General features: G+C 39.4%; 1 protein-coding gene across 3 annotated transcripts in view; it reads right to left on the bottom strand.

Moving 5' to 3' along the window:
* The window catches only part of ADAMTSL3 (ADAMTS like 3), a 293,413-nt gene that overhangs the window by 130,807 nt on the left and 137,693 nt on the right, over positions 1-24,913 (bottom strand). For all 3 annotated transcript variants that reach the window (XM_050966620.1, XM_050966618.1, XM_050966619.1), the window contains exons 5-6: positions 21,242-21,287; positions 13,356-13,592 (exon numbers count right to left, since the gene is read on the bottom strand). In XM_050966620.1, the coding sequence (XP_050822577.1) occupies positions 13,356-13,592; positions 21,242-21,287 (283 nt within the window). The remainder of the gene's footprint in view (positions 1-13,355; positions 13,593-21,241; positions 21,288-24,913) is intronic.

Genomic DNA, 24,913 nt, shown 5'->3' with positions numbered 1-24,913 from the left:
AGAGCAAAGGGATCAACTATAAATGTTATAGGCAGACTGGGAGAACATCTGCACGCTTTCGGGGCATATTCAGAAATAATTATATTAGGTGATTTTAACATAGATTGCATAAATGAAACCAGTGACAATATAAGCTGTGTAATGTTAGAATAGGGACCATATTACGTTATAAAAAAACCAACATGACTTAATTATAAAAAGTGATAAAAATACTATAATGACTAGGTTGTAAGTAAATTCCCCCAAACAGATAAATTGAACTGGTATGTTTTCAGAGAGAATCAGTGGCCAATATAATGTAATGTAACATAACTGGAAATTTAAAATAAAGAGGGTTTTGAGAAATGAGTGCATAGTCTATCTAATAAAGGTTTTACAATAACTGCATTGACTGGGCACCTGCAAATTTGGACAGACTGCAAATTTTTCAGAAAATGTTTCAACCAGAAAATATTTTAGGGCTGGAGCTGAATAAATTATTTTGTTACTGTGCTCTCTTAAATAAAAAGGTAGTCGAAAAATACGTAGAGGACCTGATTGTCTGTTGGTATAAACAGGCAGAGTAGTACATGCTTATGCTAACACTGAATAGAGGCCAAATGTTCAACTGCTTTTTCAAAATGTAATATAAGCTGAATATTGTTATGTTCTATTGTTATTAGATAAGATACAACTCAAACATATTAAATTTTCTGTGGAAATACTGTAAATATTTTAACTGAGTTCAGGAAGCACAGGAGCAGCATTAGGCCAGGGTATAAAGTACAACAATACAAATATAGGAGAAAGATGAAACTGGTATGCTAGAGCTGACTATGTAACTTCATAACTATTTCACAGCTGTGAATCCAGAAATCACTCAGATATTTCAAGAGCTGTTTCTATTGTTCTTATTCTTCTTAGTTTGGTTTCAACTGAGGAAGTAGATTTAAATGAAAAATACAAACATAGGATATTTAATTCTAATTTGTGAAGGTTAACATACAATCTGTCAAATTCAAGAATTTTCATTTTTTAAAACAGATACTTAGATTTAATTATAATGAGAAAATAGACAGGACTGGAAAGCAATAGCATTATTAATTAAGGCCCCAATCCTGCAAGAAGAATCATGCTGGTGGACTCCATCCCCATGCCAAACCCCCTTTTAGACAACAGGACTCCATGCAAGCACTTGGGTTTGCCCATGCAGAGCTCAAGGCAGGATCAGGTCACAAGCTTCAAATCTTTGGGCATTTGAAAAGTTGTCAGAGCTGCATTTTTTAGGGCTGCTTAATTTTCCTTTCCCCCTCCAGCTTTCCACTCACCCACCCACAGACACATCCAGTTTACTTGAAAATATTAATTATGCTCTCTCTTTGATGTGGAATATTAATGCCTCTTGGGCACTCGAGAGTCATGGATATATACGTCCCACGAAACACTGGAGTTAAAATGCACCAATTCCATTCTGAGTTTGTTTTATGACTGTGTTGTCTTAGACTAAGCTCCTTGGCACAGGGACAACTTGACTTTTCAGAACATTTCAGGACTGAAGACGTTATATACAATAAATAATAATTACTGCCCTGAACTTTCTTTGATGTTCTATAGTGCTCTAATTTAATAGATCTGCCTGTCAATTATTCATGTCCTGTTTCATTAAAAAATTGACACTCTAATTCATTGTGCTTTTCAATAGTCTATATTCCAGTGGGCCAGAGGCAGTGAATGTCAGTGGGTATTGTTCTTTCTTAGCATGATGATTTTTTTAATAGAACAGAAATAGAAAACCAATTCAGTCTTATCTTACAATGACATCATTATTGCCCTACTCGCTAGTGAAGCAGGGCAAGCCAAACAATGCATTCTGAAATCAAATTTCAATCTGCTCCCCATACATTAGCACCTTTGAGTTTCCACTTGCAAAGCTAAGTTTGAAAGCTGCATAAATGTTTGCATCCATGCAAAATGCTGGCAAGGAAATGAGAAATAGAAACATGAAAATGAAAGTGAAAATGCCGTGAAAACCTCCCAAAGCAAAACAAAAACAAAAAATTAATTTAGGGAAAGTCTTGGCTTCCTCTCCGCTGGCACATAAGGGTTGAAATACAAAAGAAACACCACATTTCTGCTGAGCAAGAAGACAGACCACAGACAGGCTGGGTAGGGGGTAGTCCAGTGGTGCGCAAACGGGGGACACGTCCGCCCCCACGCCCCAAGGTGTGTGCGTGCAAGAGATTCTCCTGGGGGTGTGTGAAGAACCTGGGATCTCGTGGGTCCCACAGGATTCGCGGCAATAATAGCAGGAGTAGGATAAAAACAAAGTGGGTATTGTGGGGCAAGATTAAAAAAAAGAGTCCTCCTGCTCCGCAAACAACATGAATGTCCAGGCCAGCAGCTGCTGCTCTCCGGCCACCCAGCTCTGAAGGCAGTGCCGCTGCCAGCAGCAGTGCAGAAGTAAAGGATTACTTCTGTTTACAAGTAATGGGGGAGGGGCTTGGCAAATTCCGTGAATGGTAAGGGAGGGCACGACTGGAAGTTTGCACACCTCTGGAGTAATATATGATTCTCTTTCAAACGAGCTCTGTAGAAGTATTGTACATAGGAACAAGGCAGAAGACATTTTGTTTCAGGCATAAGCCAACCTCTAGCTATCAGGGGGTAGGAGTAAACTTTCTCTGATGGCAGGTATCCCACAACTATCTATTGTAGGGTTTGTTTGCTTTTTTTTTTTTTTAAACCTTCCTCTGAAATACTATATCTACAACTGGCCACGCTTGGTGAAAGAATGCTGTATCAGCTGGATCACTTGTCTGATCCGGGATGGCATGTTCCATGTTCCTATATTCTGCGTGGACAGTGTGTGGAAGGGAGGTAGTCAATGAATTTGCCCACACTATGGATCCATCAAGCCACAAAACCCCACAGGACGTGGTGATCACAAAGAGCAGTAGCTGCTGCTTTAATCCTTCAGCTATCTCCAGGTTGCCCCACCACAGTTTCCCCACCCAAAGTATTTTTAACTGGGCTTTGGATGAGGGAAACCAAGATATGACATTCAATTTTCTATCTTCAGCTTTACAACAGTAGGAATTAAAACTGAGCTCAGAAAAACAGCCACCTATTGCAAAAGGCAACAAGCACTGTGTGAGAAAGCATTTCCTCAGCAGTCTCTGGCAGAAATCTCTCCTTCAAGCATTGAATAGGCTGAAAAGGGCCATAAACATTTTGTTTTTTTTTTTAACCACAATTGTTAAAAGAAAGAGTATGGCAAACCCCTAAGTGCTTACTCAGGCAAATTTCCTTTTAAATCAATTGGAGTTTGCCTGCTTATAGCTGATTAAAATCCTCAGGACTTTCCAAGAAAAAGGATGTCATTTTTATTTTTATTTTTATTTTTTGTAAGCCACAAAATTGAAAAACAAAAGCTATATTGGAATTTATGCTCACACATTGCACAGCTTTTATTCCATGAATGACAGTTACCTACTGTACTTTCTCCCGCCTTATTTGTCTGACAATAAAACCACATGACAGACAGATGTTAAGGATTTTGGCATCTATAAACATATAGTGAATTTTAAATATAGTCATGGGAATTCCTTTTTATGACCACACAAGCATGATTATAAAATCCATCATGGGGAATTATACTGCATCTTACTCTAACATTTCGCATGTATCTTTGCCCTGTTGTAAATTGCAGAGTCTATCATGTAAAGCGTCTCTCTTCACTCACAATGTAACCCATGCTCAACCTTCTGAATTGTGGCGGAATCAGCAGATAGCTTATTTCTAAAACAGGTGAAAGAAAAGTCAAGTAGAGCATGGAGAAAAGGCTCACAAAGCTCATTCTTCACACTGAAGATCAGCAACTCAGTCCCATGCAAAAGATGGACAGATAACAGGATCTGCATACAGTAAGGAAAATCATTTACTGCCATCACTACTAGCAGATCACCTCCACCAGTGTTATCCCTAGCTTGGATGGCTCATTAGCTGCCACAGACATTTTAAAATTTTGGTTTTGGCTTCACTGGAGGTGTAACTTGGTTAGAGACACAAGGTTAATATGCTCCGTTTTCAGATATCAGCACCCTTCAGTCATGCCATACTGCTTTGGACATGAATACATGACACAGCATTAACATGGCTGCAGCTACCAATGGGCTGTCTATTCTAGGGCTCCCACCTGTGGAACTGGACTGATATTAGCGGCAGTGGGAAAGGTTAAGAAAATTTCCCCAGAGTGAATGTGGCCTGACGTGTATGTATGGAGCAAGGAAGTTGGGGGTTGAGAAGTAAAGAAGGGAGGGAAAGAAAAAATGAGGTTTGAGGCTTGGAGAATAGGAGCATAACATAAACCAAATTAATGGGGTTTACCATCAAGAGACATAATCAGATGCCCAAATCTCTCTGTCCTCAATACCCGGGAAAGGAATGTTAAGCAATGAAGAAAATAGAAGAAAAAGAAATACAATACCAAATATTCACTGCATACTAAGGGGGTCCGCAAAAGAGTTCCTACATATTTTGCAACATTTTATACATGAAGGCAAGAAGCTAAAGAATGTGTTCCAGAACAGTAAATCCACTCCCATCAAATAAAACAGAGTATTTCAAAAGTATTCAATTTTTATTCAAGAACATATTAAAGCACTGAGGCAGCTCTGAGATTACAGGACTGCCCACTATCGGAGCAAGTGCCCCTCCCCACACACCACTGTTTCCAGTTCAAAAATATACAGAATAGTACAATAGGATCTCATTGAACTCAGCGAGAGTGGGTTTTGGCCTGAAGTGGTTAATCTATCAGAAAGCTGTCAAATAAATAAATAAATAAAATATACAGGATCCGATTACTCTATCACCTGCTTTTCTGATTGGGTGCATACACTTTTACTTAATATTAAGGTAAATTTGGCTTAGAGAGATTTGAAGGTGATTAATACCCCAATTCAGCAATATACTTAAGCATGTACCTAACTTTAAGCATCTGAGCTGTGCCACTGAAGGAAATGTCACTACCCACATGCTTAAGTATCCCGCTGAATTTGGGACCTACAACCACATCTGTGCAAAGCTAACACCCCCCCACTCCCACAAGAAAACAAAACACAGCAAACTGAGTACTAGCAGTCGCTTAGATAAGAGAAGAGTGTGGATAAGACAAATTAGAGATCAGAGGGAATCCACTACATATTTGACAGCTTTACAGAAAGAAGGGCTAAAGTGGTAGGAAGTAAAAGTCTCTGCAGGGAATACTCCAGCATGAGCAACAGTAGTTTGGAAAACAAGGTATCTGGCAAAAAGTTACAATTTCGAGCAAAAGTAGAAAGTTACTAGACACAAAATATAAATAAGGGCTTCTGAAAGACCTTTATAAATGCCTTATTAACACGTTAAAGTGCCTTCACCATAAGCCCCTTCTGATGCTCAGTGAACCGTGTCTGATGTGAATCATTATATACACACACCCCGGGGAGTTCACATTGCAGGCACTTTTGGACGTTAATAAAGTATTTACACACACACGGTAATGTATTATTTCATGGTTGTGTGTATAAAAATTCAGGTTGATAATAAATTCAGGCTGAAACTGCCTGAATTTAGAGGTCCGAGTTCCATTCAAAAGATAATATACTTCAATCAAAAGATGATATTTCCTCACAGACTCAGTTATGTCTACACTAGAGCTGGAGATCTAGCTTCCAGTTCCAGTAAGCCTACATACACTAACTTTGACTGCTTCAGCACACTAAAAATAGCTGTGCAGCCCCTGCAGGATGGATGGTGGGAAAAGCTAGCTGCACTAACTACAATTCCATCCAAGACCCTAGTTTCTTATTTGGATGGCGAATCCATCCCTCCACCTGCCCTGCTGCAGTGACACTACTATTTTCAGCATGCTAGCTTGATCAAAGCTGGCATGTGTACGTGTACCTGAGCTGGGAATTACACCTCCAGCTCCAGTGTAGACAGACCCACCATGGGAAGAGGTTATATTTTGAGACAATGCCAAGCAGCACCAAGGAGAGCATTCTTAATTGTACATGCCCCAAACCTTTACAATACTATGAAAAGAGAAAGAAAGAAAGAAAGAAAGAAAGAAAGAAAGAAAGAAAGAAAGGATGGTCTTGTGATTAAAGCACTGGGGTGGCATTCAATAGATTTGGGTTAAATTCTTAACTCTGCCATAGACTTCCTGTGTGGCAATACACAAGTGCCTCAGATCCCAGTCGTTAAAATGAAGTTAATAAATCTTCAGCCAGCTTTTGCCTTTGTCCATTTAGATTGTAAATTCTTCAGGGTAGAGACTTTGTCTTACTATGTGCATGTACAGTATTTAGAACAATGGGGGCCCTGATCACAGTGGACACTTCTATTTGTGATTAAAATGAATAACAACAAAGACAAGGAATACATAGATGTTATTTCCATGCATATTAGTGGCAAAATATTCCTAGCAGATTTACATAAACTTATATCTGAAATATATTTTAACTGAGGTCTGCTATGGGCCAATCCATTTAACTGATATTCTTTGGGATTCTTTATACCCCAACATGTGGTTAGCTCCTGACCCACGTTTGCTGCACTACAGCTAATGGAGCTCACGGGGAGAATATGATTTTGGTATAAAGGCTATCTTGGAACAAAGCACCATGAAATCAATTCTTCCCATCAGTAACTTGCTTTAAGTTGAACTGCTAAGAGGATGGGGAAAAGGACTTGTGCCTTCTTTTTGCTTCTTTCTGCAGCACAAAGAAGATCTGAAAGGTTTTATTTCCTGCTGTTTTTCTTAATTAGAAATTCAGCTTCTCTATAGCCTACAAGTATCTAGGAGGACTGGAGAACCAGTAGCATCCCAAAAGCCAGGAACAACTTTATTTTTTTTAGTAATTAAGTACTAAGACCAATTAATATTTTGGAAAAAGGACATTTTTGGGGAAACCTCAACAGTACTTCCCCTTCAATTACAGTGTGAGAATAATAATATATACAAACTCAGATTCCAGTCAAGTATTCCAGCAAACCCAGTAAAGAACAGACTGGAGATACTTGATATTTTACGATTAAAAAAAAACAGAAAACCTATTAAAAACAAATTAAATCAAAAATATTTTCTGTGCTTTTTTAGACATCATAAGAAAGCAAAATACGAAACAAGCCCTTTTTCAAAATATTTCTTGAAAGTTACATCTGAAATTGAACAATCCCTTAGTGAAAATAGTTGAACATTAAAACAAACAAACCTAAAGGGAAAGTACACAAAATACCTCAGACTAGCACTCTGAAGAAATAACATTCAGAATGAAGGAAGTCAGGTTCAGATCAGATGACTAATTCAATCTGATTTTAAGAATTAAGCATAGAAAACAGGCAGGACGGACTTCTAACAGCTTATGATTACCATATTTAAGAGATCAAACCAAGAAATATTTACACCTGGGTCAGAGTGTGTTTTATTATTAATTATTATTGTTATTATGTGGCAAGTGTGAAAGGTACCTACTTGGAACATCATAAAGTATATGACATACCCAGCGTAGAACTAATCATGGCAGAAGTTGATGGCACTCCACATGACAGCTAAATTTATACCATATGCTACAAAATATAGCACAGTAACGGTCTTTCTTTTAGACCACAGACTGGCTGACACTTGATGGAAAGTTCAGCTGAGAGTTTATATCAGTTTCGACCGGTTTGTGACAAAACTGCCCTGGTTATTCATTAGGACTCCAGCCTTTCAGCAGATGCACATACATGCTTCCAAAAGCATTGTTCCAGGTTAGGAAGATTATCAGTTCCAGGTGGTGAAATGAATAAGGAGTCCATTCTGTGTTTGGCAGACAAAATACGGCTTCATGAGTTAAAAAAACATAAACAAAAAAACAAACCACACACACAAAAACCAAACTGAAGGGTTGGCCCTGATACAGGGTTTGTCACTGATTAAATGCTGCCCACATGTTTCTGACATGCAGATTTTTTTTTTAAACCTCCCTGCCCACAGACCTCCCGCACCCAGATGGACACAGCAGGAACACATTATGGGAAGAAGTAAGGTAGGAGTTGTGCTGCTGTGCTCATGTACAGGGATCAGCTAAATATCAGAAGTTAAGTGTGAAAATCTTCTTGACAGCAGACCTTTGACTCATTCCTGTTTAACATAAGAGCGCCAGATATTTTCTTTGGTAGCAGGAGCAAGGCAGTGGCAAACTAAGATATGATTGAATGATTTGGCTGAGGTGAGCCTCAAGCAGCCCCCAAAATAACTTAATGGTTTTCTCAAGAAGCTTTTCCGTGCTGCATTCTCCTCAGATTTTACTCTCCCAGAAGTTCCAAACCTCTCTTATCCAGAGAGCAGTTTTGTGGACTCATATTTTTGTTTGATAAGGGCCTTTATTTAGTTTGAATCCATCTGTTAAGTGAAGTACATAAAGTGAATTAGAAATCAGGCTGGACAACACTGATTTAATGCTACAGTAAATATGTACTATACTAAGGAGCGTATACTAGGATCTGGGTTGAATGAGAGAATTAGTGAACCAGATCAACCCTACTAAGAATATGAAAACAGATGGAAGTGAAATCATGCTTATGTTAACAAGGCTGAGATCTTATAAAACTTGCCAACATTTTAAGACACTAAATGAGCAAAAACAGGAATAGCTGGAGAAGAGAATCAGGCAGGCCAATCTCCTCATACTAGTTTTTTGGTGCTCCCAGGCACAAAAGCAAAGATCTCCACATCAGCAGTGTGACATGTTTATTTAGATGAGTTAACTGTAAAAACACTTGCCAAGGTATTTGCAGCCTATGCCAAGTATACGTCAGAACTCAACAGACTGATCTTATAGCAACAACTGTGGAAAATCACAACTTGTTCTGTCTCTCTCCTTAGCAGCTGTTGACTATGCAGCCACATTTTGCAGGAAAGATTATATATCAATTTGTTTATTTTTCCTGGTTAAGTAGAGGTATTGAGAAACATTTGTGTCAGCTTCTGAGGAAGTCTCCAAATATTACTTTTTACTAGAGTGACCTCCCTTTTGTCTCATACCAAACAAAATTCCACTCCCAGCTTTTACAGCAATTGATATTATTACACAATAAATGCAATGTACTGTCATTCAATATGATTCCAGATTTAAGAAGTCATGATATCAATTAGTCACACTTCTTTAATAAGAGAGTTCAAATACTAATGAAACAAGAACTACAAGTTAATAAATCCTTTAAACCATGGGTTGTCAATCTTCTTCTTTCTGACCCCCCCCCCCACAACACGCTATAAAAACTCCAAAGCCCACCTGTGCCACAATAACTGTTTTTCTCCATATAAACATCAGGGCACACATTAGTGGGTACCAAGCAGGGCAATTTCTCAGGGCCCCATACCACAGGGGAACCCACAAAGCTAAGTGTTTTAGGCTTTGGCTTCAGGCCTGAATGGCGGGATTTGGGGCCCCAGGCTTCAGCTCCATGTTATGGGGCTTCGGCTAATGCTGGCCCTGCTTGGCAGACCCCCTGAAACCTGCCTGCGGGCCCCCATGGGGCCCTGGGCCCCTGGTTGAGAACCACTGCTTTAAATTATTCATTCAATACCTCACCCAATTATAATACATTTTGATTTTTATTCTCTCTATGGAGCAAAAGCCCATATTGGATTGTGCCATCACAAAAGGATTTCAGCAGCAAGAGCAGGCTAAAGAAGGAATCTTATGTTTGTGCACAAATATGGATCAGAGAAAAAGTGTCTAACAGTTTATTGAGGTTGGATGAAATTATGAAGCACTGGACCCAAACCCACAAGTCATAGCACAGGGCACGCTAATTTTCTAAGCACCTATTTTTTCCCAACAGATGCTGTAGAATCTTCGGCTGTACATTAGTAGAAACAACAATGAAAAGAGGCATGATGAAGAAGAGTTCTTGGGTCATTCCATTATCTTTACCTATGTAACAGAACTCCCCCTGCCTGTCTCAGGAATTAAGCTAACACTACTATTTGGTGACAGGTTTCAGAGTGGTAGCCTTGTTAGTCTGTATCAACACAAACAATGAGGAGTCCTTGTGGCATCTTAGAGACTAGCAAATTTATTTGGGCATAAGCTTTCATGGGCTAGAACCCACTTCATCAGATGCATGGAGTGGAAACTATAGTAGCAGGTATAAATACACAGCACATGTATACCTGTGCTGTGTATTTATACCTGCTACTATATTTTCCACTCCATGCATCTGATGAAATAGGTTCTAGCCCACGAAACCTTATGTCCAAATAAATTTGCTAGTCTCCGAGGTGCCACAAAGACACCTCGTGGTTGTTACTACTATTTGGGTTATTCTAATAACTGAATAGATATAGCTCGAAGTACTTGGTGTCAGCCATACAGAGCATAGGAGCACCTCATGATTAGAAAGAGACACTGAGGGAAGCCCTTATAAATATACATTTAAATTGTTCTCCACAAGTTCAAGTACTGTCAGACTGGATTCAAACTTCTCAGATATACAAACTCCACGCAGCATACTTGGCGGGAGGGTAGGACTTTATAGTAGACAATGGAAGTCCCATGGCATTCTTTGTAAGAGCCCGAAAATCCTGCTGTGCTGCTTGCAATGTGTTATATCCCACATGCCTGCCACTCTGCACCCCAACACAGTGGTTATGTTTAAATGATACTTTGGGCATATCAGTGATACTCTGTGAAGCACTTTGTCATCCTCCCAGCTGAAAGTTGCTCTAAATACTGGAGATACCACTAAAAAAAAAAAATCAGTATTTGCCAACTGTTCCCACAGTTACTATGGCTATCTTCTATTTTAAAGATAGGGGGAAATGGAGCAGTATCAGAGACCACTGTGTGGTTCTGTTGGCAACTGCTGACTCTTCAGTGGGATCACTGTATAAAATTGTTTTTCTATTTCAGAGGCAGCAGATGCATTATGTGTTGGCGTGACTGGTATTGGGAGGATGGAATACATAAAAGTCACATAAAACCAACAGTAAGGTCCAGATCACATACTAGGGTTGCTGTAATCCATGCACCTCTCTTTTGCCAAATGTGTCAAATTTTCCCCTATAACAGAACTACTTCACTCATCAGGCCATCTCTTGCATTTGAGTCACACACGTTTCAGGCATTTAATAGAGCAATAGCCACTTGCAGAGAGAAGGAGTTTAATTGCAATACCATATCCATGCTATATAAATGTATACTGTACATTAAACCACAGGCACAATATTCCTTTGCTAATGGGAAACTGTAAGGCTGGCAAGCCTCAAATATGATTATTCTTTTCTTCTTCTGTACTTGCTTGCATGGATGATATAATTCCAATAATAAGTATAGATATAGATCTATACCTTGTAAAATTATCCTAAATATCTATTAGTCTAGGTACAGCACATACTGACTATCTCTTCTACAATGATTCTCAACACCTAGAATGATTGCTTCTTGGAACAGCTAGTTCTATAGTACACAACAAGAGAAGTTATTCTCAACATTGTCCAAAGTATCATAGGGGAGTACGTTCAAGAAGTAATTCTGGTTGACCCACTAAGAAGTTTTGCCCACAGTGGCCCAAAGAATACCTCATATAGCCATGCATGCACGGCACCCTTTGTACATTTATTTCACCCTTCCATGCACAAGTGAAGCTCACTTGCCTGTGTAGCACCATCCCACACCCACTTCCAGAAACCTCTCAGCCTGGATAGTTTCCAAGTAAGGCGAAGGGGTGTATAGTGGGCAGGCTAGAGGGATTAGTGGGTGGAACATTAGTGGAGCTAGGAAGGTTGCACAACTGAATGAGTATCAGCTGGCTAAAACAAAAGCTGAGAGGAAAAGAAATTAAGGTAAGAGGGAAGTTTTTTAAAGAGCTATGACATCTACTTTGATAATGCATATTTGTCCCGGGATTGTCAAGGTAGCACATAGTACTGGGGGCTGCTGGATGTCTTGCTATTCCAGTGCACCCACATATTAACAGTAGCCAGAAATGCTGTGTACATTTTTGGGTTCCAGACCTAGCCATGGAGATCTATGCATTCATCATCACCAGGCTCCAGTACTGCAATGGGCTAAACCAGGGTATGAAAGTAAAAGCCACAAGAAAGTTTCATTTGGTTCTAAAAGCAGTGGACCATCTGCCAGTTAATACAGATTAACAGCAAAAATTCCTTCTGATACTGTGGGTGCTACACTCATTCCCAAACCAATACTAGATTCACTCCAATGTTAGCCTTGCTCCTAATCTACAGAACACTCCCTGGGGTGGGCCCTAACAGCCAGGCATTGGCTGTCTCTTCAAGGCACACCACAGCAGCCATGTTAAGCAGGAATTTGGTGTCTGACAGAGCCTTGCATATGGTTCTTGGTGCTGTGAGTAAAGCTCTCTTAGTGCCAGGTCTTCTGGTATAGAACTTCTGTCCATAAATGAGAAGTGCCCTGCATCTTACTATACAGAAGCATCTCTTTGGGAAAGCCTTCCCACAATAAGACCACTTGGTGCACAGGAATGCTTCCCTAGAAATAAATAATAGGAGTCAAACATACACTCGGGGGTGGTTCTTTGTATTTTGCCACCCCAAGCATGGCAGTCAGGCTGCTTTCGGCGGCGCGCTGCAGGAGGTCCGCCGGTTCCATGCCTTCAGCATACCCGCCGCCAAAGCAGCGGGACCGGCGGACCTCCCACAGACATGCCGCCAAAGGCAGTCTGACTGCCGCCCTCACAGAGACCAGCAGGCCGCCCCCTATGGCTTGCCGCCCCAGACACACGCTTGGTGCGCTGGTACCTAGAGCTGCCCCTGCACACACTACCCCAATCCTTCAGCCACAGAAATTACTACCAACCCTGTTATTGCTCCAGTGGAGACAGGAGCCAGGCCTTAATGAAATGCAAGGCTAGAGTGAAGAATACACTCCTTCAGAACAAGTGTTATTTTATCCAATTTACTCAGATGCCAGAGTGATGGGCATACTAGAGAGCAGCACACTAGCTAGTTTTGATACATTACACAGATTAAAGTTGGCTAGATGTCTGAGAACAAAGCTCTGAATATGGATGTTATTAAATATTATTAACCTATACAATATCTATGGCCATGACAGCTAGGTGCTTATGAATAAAAGTAGAAGACAAAACTTTCTATAATGGGTTGTATTTAAGAACAACTGCTAGTGCCTACAGAAACGTTAGTAGCCATGTTCCTGGGTACAAAGATAAACAAGAACAGAGCAAAACAATTTTACATGGAAACCCCAAACAAATGAACTTTCCATCATGCCTTAACATTCTATAATAAAAGAAAAATGTCTCTCAAAGGACACTTTAGATAGACAATACTGACATACCTGACATATTCCACTGATACACATATCCAGGGATTCAACATTACAGCGAGTACCATCTAGTACTTTAGGGGCAAGCTCCACAACCAATTTTTTCCCCAAAGCTTGACACTTTAAGGCACATGGTGCACTGGGATCATTAAACACAGGAAGCCACTCATAAAAGTGTCCTTGGTACTTGACATCATTGTAGGCTGAACACTGTTGTGCTCTGAAGTCACCAACATCTGAAGGGCAGTCCTAAGAAGAAATAACAGGAAATCATTTAAAATAAGAAGCCACCTCTCATTTGGGATCATGGTGTCTGATGAATTATATAGAAACTACCCAAGTTGGCTTGGAGAAGGATTGGCTCAACCTAAAAGGCAGCCTATATTATAGGTCCTACTTTAAGGATTAAAACACTGTATTTTGCTTAATCCACTATTTGCCGTGAAGGTTACAGTGTAAAGCATGTTACCATAATAGTGACCCCACTAGCACAAGTTCATATATATCCCTAGCTTTTTTACAATGGTTCATACAGTAAATAAATTGTTTTTCAAATTGGCTTCTGTAGTAAAAATTGGCTTTAAAAGAATACATATTTTTGAATCACTAAGATGAGATCTCCAATATATTTAATACTTGATACTTTCATAGCTCCTTTCATCTCAGGATCTCAACGTGTTTTACAATCATCCAAGAAGTTTCATACAAGGTATGGCTTGCTAGCCCCATTTTACTGATAGAGAAACAGAAACACAGAGAAGTGAAGTGGCTTGCCCGCCGTCACACATGGAGCAAGTGGCAGAGTCAGGAGTAGAGCCCAGAACTTCAGATTCCCAGTCCTATAATCTTACACAAAGACATGCTCCTTTTCATGGGAAAACAGTTTTAAAAATAAAACACACCTCAATTTTGTCATCATTGAGCAAGTAATTTAAGTTTTATTTAGAGAACCCAATTTCTTTGTTGCCCAAGCACATACGGCTGAATTATTAAATATATGGAATTTCTTATTTACAAATAATTTTTAAAGGTTTAGTACATGTAAGCATTTAACTCAAACATAACATAAAATTATAGCGGCAGCAGTGAAGATATACATAGATTAATATGAAAAGAACTTTGGGAAGGATCTGACAAAAGAATTAGTGTGTCAAACAATCTCTCACTAAAGACTCCATTTTAAAAGTATGGCCGGTGTTAAAAAGTCTATATGCTAGACTGAATGCATATTCTTCCAAGAATTCCAGCTACACATATATACCATATGTGAGAGTGTTTCCAACAAACAAAGTTTTATTTTCATTGGACATAAAAATGAAAGACTGTGACATGTAAACTAAATTCAGGAAACTTGTTACTCAGTGTCAGCTAGCAGTGCTGCACCTGAACAATGCATCAATGCCATTCAGATTGATGGATTTAAATCCTCCGTGGAAAATGCTAATGCATTTACAGCTACATTTCACAGCACTGGCTATAACTTGCAGTAGCTGGAAGAGAGATTTATATGAGAAGGGTAAGAGTTCCGATTATGAGTCCCTTCTAAAAGCATCCTCTTGCTGCCACCTCAACCACATGCATACAGCAGGACGAACTGCAGAGAAGCCATTGCATTAGCCTACACCTCTTTTCAATGCTCTACCTTGTTTATTTTAGTTTTGGTATGAAGTAGTAATCAAATTATGCTACTGGCTTATTTGTACAACACATAAAATATTTTATTAAAACAATAATCCTTAATGTTTCAGACTGGTGTGCAGAGTTTTATCCAAATATCTTCTGTAAGTCAATGGGACCCATGCAGTAAAACCCCTGCCAGTGCTTTGAAACTTCATCCAATGCTAACCCTTAACAGTGAAAGTAGCTCAAAATGATGTTACTACATTGTATTATTATTGTATTTAACATAGGACAATTTCATTTGCCAGTTATGAGTCAGATTTGTTTAGAAAATACACAGAGTGAAAAAGAGAAGATACTTAACAATTACTGTAACTCTTCGAGAGTGTTGCCTCTGCAAATTCCTACAAATGGGAATATGCAGAGTCTACCTCAAATAACATCATACATATGCTGCACCAAATTCTTCTCTCATGTGCAGCACTCCCACTTCAGAGAAATTCACAGGACTTTCACTGTTATAACTGAGAACAGAATTTGACTGCCTCTTATCTTCCACGGAAGAGAACCTAAAGAGCAGAGAGGAGTGAAGAGACTCAGACATTTTTATGGGCACTGCATGGTTCTCTTCTATCACAGTAAATGAAGTTGCAGCTAGAGGATAAGAATAACTTATGGAAGTTAGTTCTGAGTCAAGTTAGAAGTTATATGTCAGATCACAGAACCCCCTCTGGGAGCTGCCACCCAATGTGCCAAGACTACTTCTACCCCTGCCTTCCCTGCCAGCTCAGGGCCCCAGCACCCTGTCTTGCTGAGCCAGACACTCCCATCTGCTCCAACAAAGACCCAGGGTTGGAATTACTTGCCCCAAAGCTAACAGAAGTGTTTCTGTCTTTAACACTCAGATGCCCAACTTCCAGTGGTGTCTAAACCCAAATAAATCTGTTTTACCCTGTATAAAGCTTATACATTGTAAACTCATAAATTGTTCACCCTCTATAACACTGATAGAGACAGATGCACAGTTGTTTGCTCCCCCAGGTATTAATACATACTCTGAGTTAATTAATAAGTAAAAAGTGATTTTATTAAATACAGAAAGTAGGATTTAAGTGGTTCCAAGTAGTAACAGACAGAACAAAGTAAATCACCAAGCAAAATAAAATAAAACGTGCAAATCTATGTCTAATCAAACTGAATACAGATAATCTCACCCTCAGAGATGCTTCAGTAAGTTTTCTCCTCAGACTGGACACCTTCCAGGCCTAAGCAGCTGCAGAGCCACCTTTCCATTATACAAACAGAAGCATAGACAGCCACCCACAAAATAACTAGGGAGTGATGTCATTAGACAGGGTTGTGACATGATGTTGTTAGAACTCATTATCACCGGGTGCTGATGCAATGTCAGGACAAAAACATCATCATGTCAAGACATCACTCACCAGTTATTTTGCAGCTCCCACCAGCTCAATACTACACAACAGCTACTTTTTCCTCCCACTCACTTCTTGCTGCTTGAAAGGAGAGTTATTTCTCTTTTTTCCCTATTCTCTCTTGGCTACTTGGAAGGGCACGAAGGAACCAGAGCAGCTCTTGTTTCTTTGCTCACTCCACCTGCCTCACATTTCAGCTTTACTCAAACATAGAGACTCAACAAGTGCCTCATGAGTGACCCCAAAGAACTACATTTTTATCATTTACTATTTGTATTATAGCAGCACCTAGAGACCAACCAAGATCAGGGCCCTGTTGTGCTATGTACAGCACAAATATATGGAGCGAGCAGAACTTCCAATCTAAACAAAAAAGACAGACAAGAGGTGGGAAGAAAGAAATGCAGAGGATACAAGCAGAGTGAACAATATGATGGTTTGCGAAAAATATGATGGTTTGCAAATGTTAGTTCCAATTTTGGGGGAAGAGGGTGATTAAATAAACAGAAAGGAAAGGAGAGGAGATGTGAATGGAAAGAGGTTCAAAAGTTCAGAACGCAGGCACGAAAGGTGGCCTGAAGGGAAGTGATTGTACAGGCATATACAACTAATCAGCTACATGTGGCTGAGAGCCATAGGTTCTACGGTGATGAGTGCATCAGTGGCATGATTGCTACAACTAAAATAAAGGTTAGAGATACAGGCACATAGCGATATACAGATAAAATATTATTGGACTAAAAATATTTATAGATCAGCCAAGATGCTCAGAGTGGGGTACAATGATGTTAACATTACTTTGTGATTAATATGTGAAGCTAAGGAGATGATTTGAATGCACTGTATTTTGAACAGATGTAAGAATTATCTGTGCATAATGGAAGGTGATAATGGAGTTTGTGTGGGCAAATCTCTTACTACATTGTGTTATTTCTGACTCGGGGAAGTCACTCTGGCAAATAAAAGTGACTTTCTGGCACATAACACCACACAATTAATGCAGAAATGGCCCAAATAACTTGCTCTCTGAATAGGACCCTAAGGGATTATCTTTAACACTTCCACATACTGCACATCGTAGCATTAGAATTTAACAGTATACATGAAAATGGAAATATAAAATAGAGGGCTTAAGAAAGATTGAAAATCTCACTGGGTAGCGTATAATGAATAGCCTATATAGTTTATTTCTCTGAAGCACCCATAAAAAGGTTTGACGCATACGTACATTTTTAAAGAATCAAGTAACTGGTATCGGAGTTATGATCAAAAAAAGTAAGTAGGTTTATAACATAGATTAATGTAGGTTTATAATGTAGATTTCTTTTGTTCAAACCCATTTTCTGATTGAAATATCATTAATATTACTCTGGGACCTCCATCCTGTGCTTGAGTTCTGTGAACTTACTACTATTTTATTAGAAATCCAGATGAAACCAATTTTCTGGTAAAATGATTCTTTTTTTTTCATTAAAATCACATACATATTAAGTTGTGCTTCATTTGTACTCCTCAGTATAGATTTTAGTGGTGCAATGTATCATGTAGCAAAATTACATTTGCAGACAATCAGTTTTATGCAGCATATATACTGAATTTCTCATATAGTTAACAATAACACCTACTAACACAGAAAGAAGCTGGTATAAAATCCAAATTTTCAAACTAAAATTGTACTCATAGAAGAAGTATTCTTTTAAAATAATACTATAGGTATAACAATTCATTTTAAATAAAGTCAGGCTGGATTGGTCAGATCTGGATTAGATGTAGGCTGCAGGGTTGCATTCAAGGTAAAATCAGAACTAGAGTTCAGGTTTTAATTCAGTGGGGCCAAAATTTCATGAGCTCTTCTCTTGAGATTTCAGCATAAATAAGTGGTAATCTCACCACTGCAACTTTTCTCAGGAGTTTTCCCATCATCTATGCTGAAAGCTCAGGAGAACTGTGGTCCTTGAGAGATTCTGGCCACATCTGAACGGGAATTGGAAACGAGGCTCCTTCCAGACAGCGCACAGAACCAGAACTGTAAAGGCAGGTTCAGATCTCAATCCGATTCTGAACTACCGCAAGATTCAAAGGGATTCAGATGCAAGGTTCCAGTTTTGGGCCACCTGTCACTTTAAAATATAAAATTCGAACACCTATTGATTTCAATGAGACTAGGAATTCACCCTGAATCTCTACTTCAATTTTATAAACAAGAGTGTTAATTCTCAAAATCAATCATTTAAATGCATCATCCTTTAAATCCTGAGTGACTGCAATACCTCTAACTTCGTGATTTCTTAAGCTTTTGAAAATGCAGCCTTCAGTTTATTACATAAAGAAGCGCACAGATGGGTCTCAAATGTTTCTTCCCTTTTTCTATATGCTGCATGTGTAATTTTTTTCTGTTGTTGCTTTTGCAAGATGAGTCACAGATTTTATGTTTAATTTTTTGTATTAGTGTGAAGGTAAAGTTACAGTACATGTGTTCAAATGAGCCTAGGCATTAGTTCTTTATACACTGCACAGAGTTTATCCAGATCAGGAATGCACCAAATGTATAATTTATATAGTGACTTGTTTATTTTAGTGCCTGAGTACTTGCTGGCTGCATATTTGTTTATGACGGTTAAAAGTGCTTATGTTATTTCTTTGAACGTGGCATTTTCATTTTGGGGCCACGGCTGTTGTAGCACTGATATTACTCTTTTACTCTTGAAAGGGTGAGTGACTGGATTTATTTCCAGAATCCAATGTTTGCATGCATTGGGCTTGACTCTAATGGTTTCCACTAGCTTCTGCCAGCAGACACCTGGGCTTCTGGACCCAGTGGTGGAAAGTTAAGCCCAAGCTGGGGTGCGTGGTGTCAAAGCAATTCAAGGTTCTTGTGTGCCCCATTCTGCAGGGCTCTACTATTGACTGGAGAATTGGGAGCCCTAAGGTCTCATGCTCCACTAAAGAGACCTGACTGGAGGATCTTTGGAGTCCCTGATTGAGCTGAGTGCGTTATTTAAGAGAGATAGACAGGAAATTATCTGTGAAACAAGTGGAACCTGGCTTGTTGCTGTTATAGACTCCGCCACATGCAAGCTGACTCCCCACCTCGTCCCATTTCCTGACTTTGACCCATCCCAGTTCCTGCCCTCAGCCTTGTTCTGTCCCTGAACCTTGGTGACTTACTGTTCCGGTGCCAACCCTAGGCGAAGGCCCTTTGGCTTCGGCTCTTGTTTCCTGTCTGACCCCAGCTCCAACAGCTGACTTCTGACTCTGGACCTATCCATTCACTTCTGGTTCCTAAACATCACACTGACCACCAGGTCAGAACGCCCGAGTCCCGGTCACTAGTACCGGTCTTCCATGGACCCTGATAGACAGATGGCACAGCCGAGAAAGTAGGTGTGGTGGGTTGAGTATTGGGTGTAGCCAGGGCTCCCTGGAGATGTAGTGATTCAACATATCTCCTGTGTAGCCGCCAATATCAGACCTCTGCTAGTCACACTTTACTGCTGCCCACTGCTGAGGCTGGAAGCGATGCAAACACCACCTGCACTTTACTAGGTAAAACTGCATCGCAAGCCTCACGGGTTAAGGGGTGCTTGTGTGACAATAGTTGCTCCTTCCCCAGAACCAGTGGGATTGAATCAAGTTCACAATAAAACATAAATGGGGATCATTTTAAATAATAAAACTATATGCTTCTGTCTTAATTTTTTAGACACTTTACCTCCTCTCTTGAATGGCATTACCCCAGTGCCCTATTACTCTGGGAGGTAAACCCTGATAGGAATTGGCTGCTTGTCGTGAAACTAACATATAACACTTTACAGTACATTTACACATAGGCTTTTATTCAGAGGGATCACAAAGTGCTTTACTAACTACCAGGGGCGGCTCTAGACATTTCGCCGCCCCAAGCATGGCGGCATGCCGCGGGGGGCGCTCTGCCGGTCGCCGGGCCTGCGGCTTCGGTGGACCTCCTGCAGACGTGCCTGCGGAGGGTCCGCTGGTCCCACGGCTTCAGTGACCGGCAGAGCGTCCCCCGCGGCATGCTGCCCCAAGCACGCGCTTGGCATGCTGGAGCCTGGAGCCACCCCTGCTAACTACAAACCAAAGAAATGCAGCATCTTCTGGGAGAAATGTGACAGTTATTTAACAGCACAGAACAACACAACAAGAGAATTTAGCACAACACATGAAGTATGCCATATGCAACTGATTTTCATAAAAATGTGTGCAAAAATGCACGTAAAATTTCCACATGCAATTATTGCAGTTATGACAACAGCATACTCACATGTCAACTCATATATGCATTTACTGAAACTGCTTATAAATTTGTGGGAATTGTGCATGAAATAAACACACAATTTTGCATATTATAAGAAAGAAAATCTGGGCCTGACTGTGAAGAGTAAATACTGGTAGTAATTACCCAATTTGAAATTTGAAAAGGGCACAGGGGTTAGTGTTCTTGCTCTTGTGAAGAGTGCCATGGGATCTTTAATGACAACAAGTTGTCAAGCACAGTTTTATGCCTCATCTGAGAGATGACTCCCCAGGAAAGGCACTAGCTAGTTTAGGATGAAAACAGATTAGCCTAATAATTCAAATAAAACATTCTCAATCATAACTGGCATAAAATTCCACAAGATAATGTCCATTCAGGAAATGTAAATTCAAAACCTGATGGTGTCAGTTAGGCAAAGAGTCAAATCTTTATCAGTGGGCAATACTACAGAATGGGAAGAAAATCCATTAGATTTCAAACAAGAATTAGAATGTATGAAACTTTACATATTATTTGATTTGAAGATATAAGAAAAGTAGTAAAACTAAATTACAGGCCAAACTCACGTTATTGCTGCAGGTTTTGTATCGAATATTCCGACCTTCACAATTCCTGAAAAACACAAAGGCTTTGACTAGAAGTAATAGTTTAAAAACTAGCATGTTTTACAACTAGTTATTCTCTTGAAAACTGGAATTATTGCTCTTACATACTCTGTCCCCAAAATGCAAGGTTTAAACACAAACCTCCGCCATAGATTTTGGGAACTGAATAGGTTACACTGCTGTTCACCTTATGAAAAACAGTTTGGCTTTTCCTGTTAGGTTTCATTTATATTGTGATCCTAACCTATTGCAAAGTTTATGAAAGACACATTTACTTCGTGAGAAGGTTTCACAGTGTACTCTATGCCTGATTCGGAGCCTAACTCAACGGACTTCAACAGAAGTTCTTCTGATGTATGTGGGGCAAGTCAAAGAAGAATCTCCATTCTGCACATAACTAATGTGTATTGATTTCATTTTGATCATTTTTGTTTTCGCAAAGAAACAGCTGCCTGTATTTCAACTTCTTCCTTTTCTCTCCCATTTTTCTCCAGTGGTGTGTGCAATTCTCCTGGCTCACAGCCAAATGAGCAGAATGCATTAGAAAAACTTCCTCTAGACTCATGCCAGTCTTATTTGAACTGAAATACTATAAATGTAATGTATGTATTTCTCCAGTGATCCTAAAACGAAATGCCGAGACAATTCAAGTCTTTTGCAGTCTTCTGTTGCAAGCTGAAATGGCACCAATTTAAAAAAGGAATTGTCCTATAACTGCCGGTTCATTTAAGCACTGTAACCTCTTTGTATTTATATATGTATCAGTGGAGGCTTACACGCCACTGATTAAGGGCTCGGTTAAATACATTTGCCAGCCTTATACAGAGCACTTAATTCATAAGCAGCCCCAGTGGCTGGAACTTTTCATGGAATAAAGTACTACCGATCATGAGTACAGGTGATTGAATCTAGCCCTCAATCCTAAATTCAGATTTTAAATGACTTGATAAGTAATTAGTTAAAATTAACATAGTTTCTAAAACTTAGAATAGTTTTAGTGTTTATAAAGAACTGCTTTCCATGGAGAAAAATGAATGATACCTACTAATTTGCATCTAGTGTACTGAATTTCCTTCTTTTTGCATTATTTCCATTTCAAAAAAATTAGAAAAATATCCAGTAAAATGTATAAGAAACTGAAAAAATATTACTATAAAAAGAAGTCATTGGAGGTTGGAGCAAGAGCAAAGCCAGCTGTGCTGAAGAGGAGGCTCCCCTAGCTCAAGATAGCACTGCTTTATTGCCTCCATTTCCCTACCGTGCACAGAGATGGTATGTGTTAATTATGTTTTCAGCATTAAAAAAAAAGTGAAAAAGTTGTTTCACAATGTGTATTTCCGGGACATAACAATAATAAAAAAAATACACAAAAAAGCTTGCAAACTATAAATTTGTCAAGGTATAGAAAACATGTGTTTTTCCCACAAGGGAATATATTAAAAATATTAATGAAACCACACTGGAATTTATATTGCAACAATTTATTGCACTCGTTTCACAGTTACTAACACATTGATAGAGTATTGTGGCTGTTTTCTGCAAATGTTAGTACATTCAAAGATCCCTGTGCAAAATGCACACTGGGAAACAGGAACTATTTTAATAATAGTCAGCTTTAGCCATGTATTTCATATTGCTGGGACTTGACTGACATATCACATTACAAGCCTTCATTAAGAGAAACTGACTTCCTGGCTATCATACCATATATTGTGCAATCATAACAAAATGGGAATTTAAATACAACCGATAAAGGTTTTGAACAACGTAAATCAGCAGGAATTCAATAACAAAAGTAATTATGGACCGAATGGTGAAACCCTTAAGCATGTCCATAATCCTTTCTTATAGTAACAGACCCACTGGATTACTCATGGGTGAAAGGACCACAGGGTCAGGACCTATATTAATCCATCGTTACACTTCTAGGAATATTGAATTTAAAGGGTTACAGCCAAATACTTTTGTACTGTTTGGTGGTTGGTTTGGTTTTCTGATTGTTTTGTTTTACAGACTCTTTACTGAGGGCAGTTTCCTCTCAGACCCAATCAAGGCTTGTTTGTGGGAGTCAGAGCCGGCTCTAGCCATTTCGCCGCCCCAAGCACGGTGGCATGCTGCAGGGGGCGCTCTGCCGCCCACCGGTCCCACGGCTCTGGTGGATCTCCCGCAGACGTGGCTGCGGAGGGTCCGCTGGTCCCGCGGCTCCGGTGGACCTCCCGCAGGAGTGCCTGCAGATGCTCCACCGGAGCCACAGGACCAGCAGACCCTCTGCAGGCACGCCTGCAGGAGGTCCACCGGAGCCGCCTGCCGCCCTCCCGGCAACCTGCAGAGCGCCCCCAAGCATGCACTTGGCGTGCTGGGGCCTGGAGCCGGCCCTGGTGAGAGTTGCGTGAGCTTTCTGGGCTGCACAGTTATGGGTAAGTAGCCCTTCTCTCACAGATGTGGAATGCTATATTAGCAGGGTGGATAAAAATCAATGATTTAAAAAAAAAGATTTATTTTATTTTAATTTAAATAAAAATTAAATTTAGCGCAGGTTTATTTAAAACAATAAACCTATTTAAAATCAGTGTTGAAAAATTGACAACCTATATTAAGGACTAGTCTATTAAAATCATTTAAATTAAATACTAAAACATTATTAAGCAGTACACATTTGCTGCCAAGTTTTAAAGAAAGTCAAATCCCTGAATGGAGGAAGTCACTGGCTAAGTACCTGGCAACAGAATTTGTTGAAGAACTAAAACAGCTTTTGACAGCAGTTGACTCTTCTGCAGGTGCAGAGAGAATTCTGTCTTCAGTTAATTCAACTAGCCCAGTTCAATAGCTGACTAATTCAAAGTTTAAAAAGCAATTGGGAGCTGTCAAGGTAGGAAAGTTTGTTTTCTTCTTCCAATCTGTGAATAAAGGCAAGGTGTGAGAAGGTGAAGAGATGGTTTTAGAATCTTGGTGGCCAGAAACAATCAGTTCAATTCATTAACTAGAGATACTTCCTTTGTTTAATATATCAGTTTGTTTTAAAATTTCGAAAACCCTTTTTTCTTACATATCCAGCTCTTTTAAAAATAGCTTTAAAAACACATTAAAATGCTAGTTTTGTGCATTTATAATTGTATTTGAATTCCCATCCAAATCACAAGTAAAAAATAATCATCCTCTAGTAAATAAGAAATGCATCATTCACCATTTTCTAATAAAATAAAAATATAAAAATTAAGAATCTGAATAAATATAAGGTAAGTTATATAATCCCTTAAATAAATACATATAAATATAGTGTATCCTTCTGGCTATCAAAATGTAGCCTCAAAATTTAGTGTAAAGCCTACATTTAGTTGCAAATTAATGTGTTCTAATGATTACCAACTAATGAGAATCAACCTTTCTTTAGGAAAATAACTAAAAGATACAAATACAAAACAAAATTAAAATAATCAATTTTAATGAAGGTTTCCTGCTTTCAGATTTAAATAATGTTAAAATCAGCAATTTAAATTGATTTGATTTAAATCAATCCACCTTGCTTACTACGCATTCCACAGATACCCACTTCACCATGCAGTCTAATCACAAATGTTAAACTCAGGGGAAGATATCCAGGGACCACTGGGAACAGGCTGTTCCCTAGCAGTC

Source organism: Gopherus flavomarginatus, chromosome 9 (assembly GCF_025201925.1).
Source record: "Gopherus flavomarginatus isolate rGopFla2 chromosome 9, rGopFla2.mat.asm, whole genome shotgun sequence".
Classification (NCBI taxonomy): Eukaryota; Metazoa; Chordata; order Testudines; family Testudinidae; genus Gopherus; species Gopherus flavomarginatus.
This window is presented reverse-complemented; position numbering and strand designations above follow the sequence as displayed.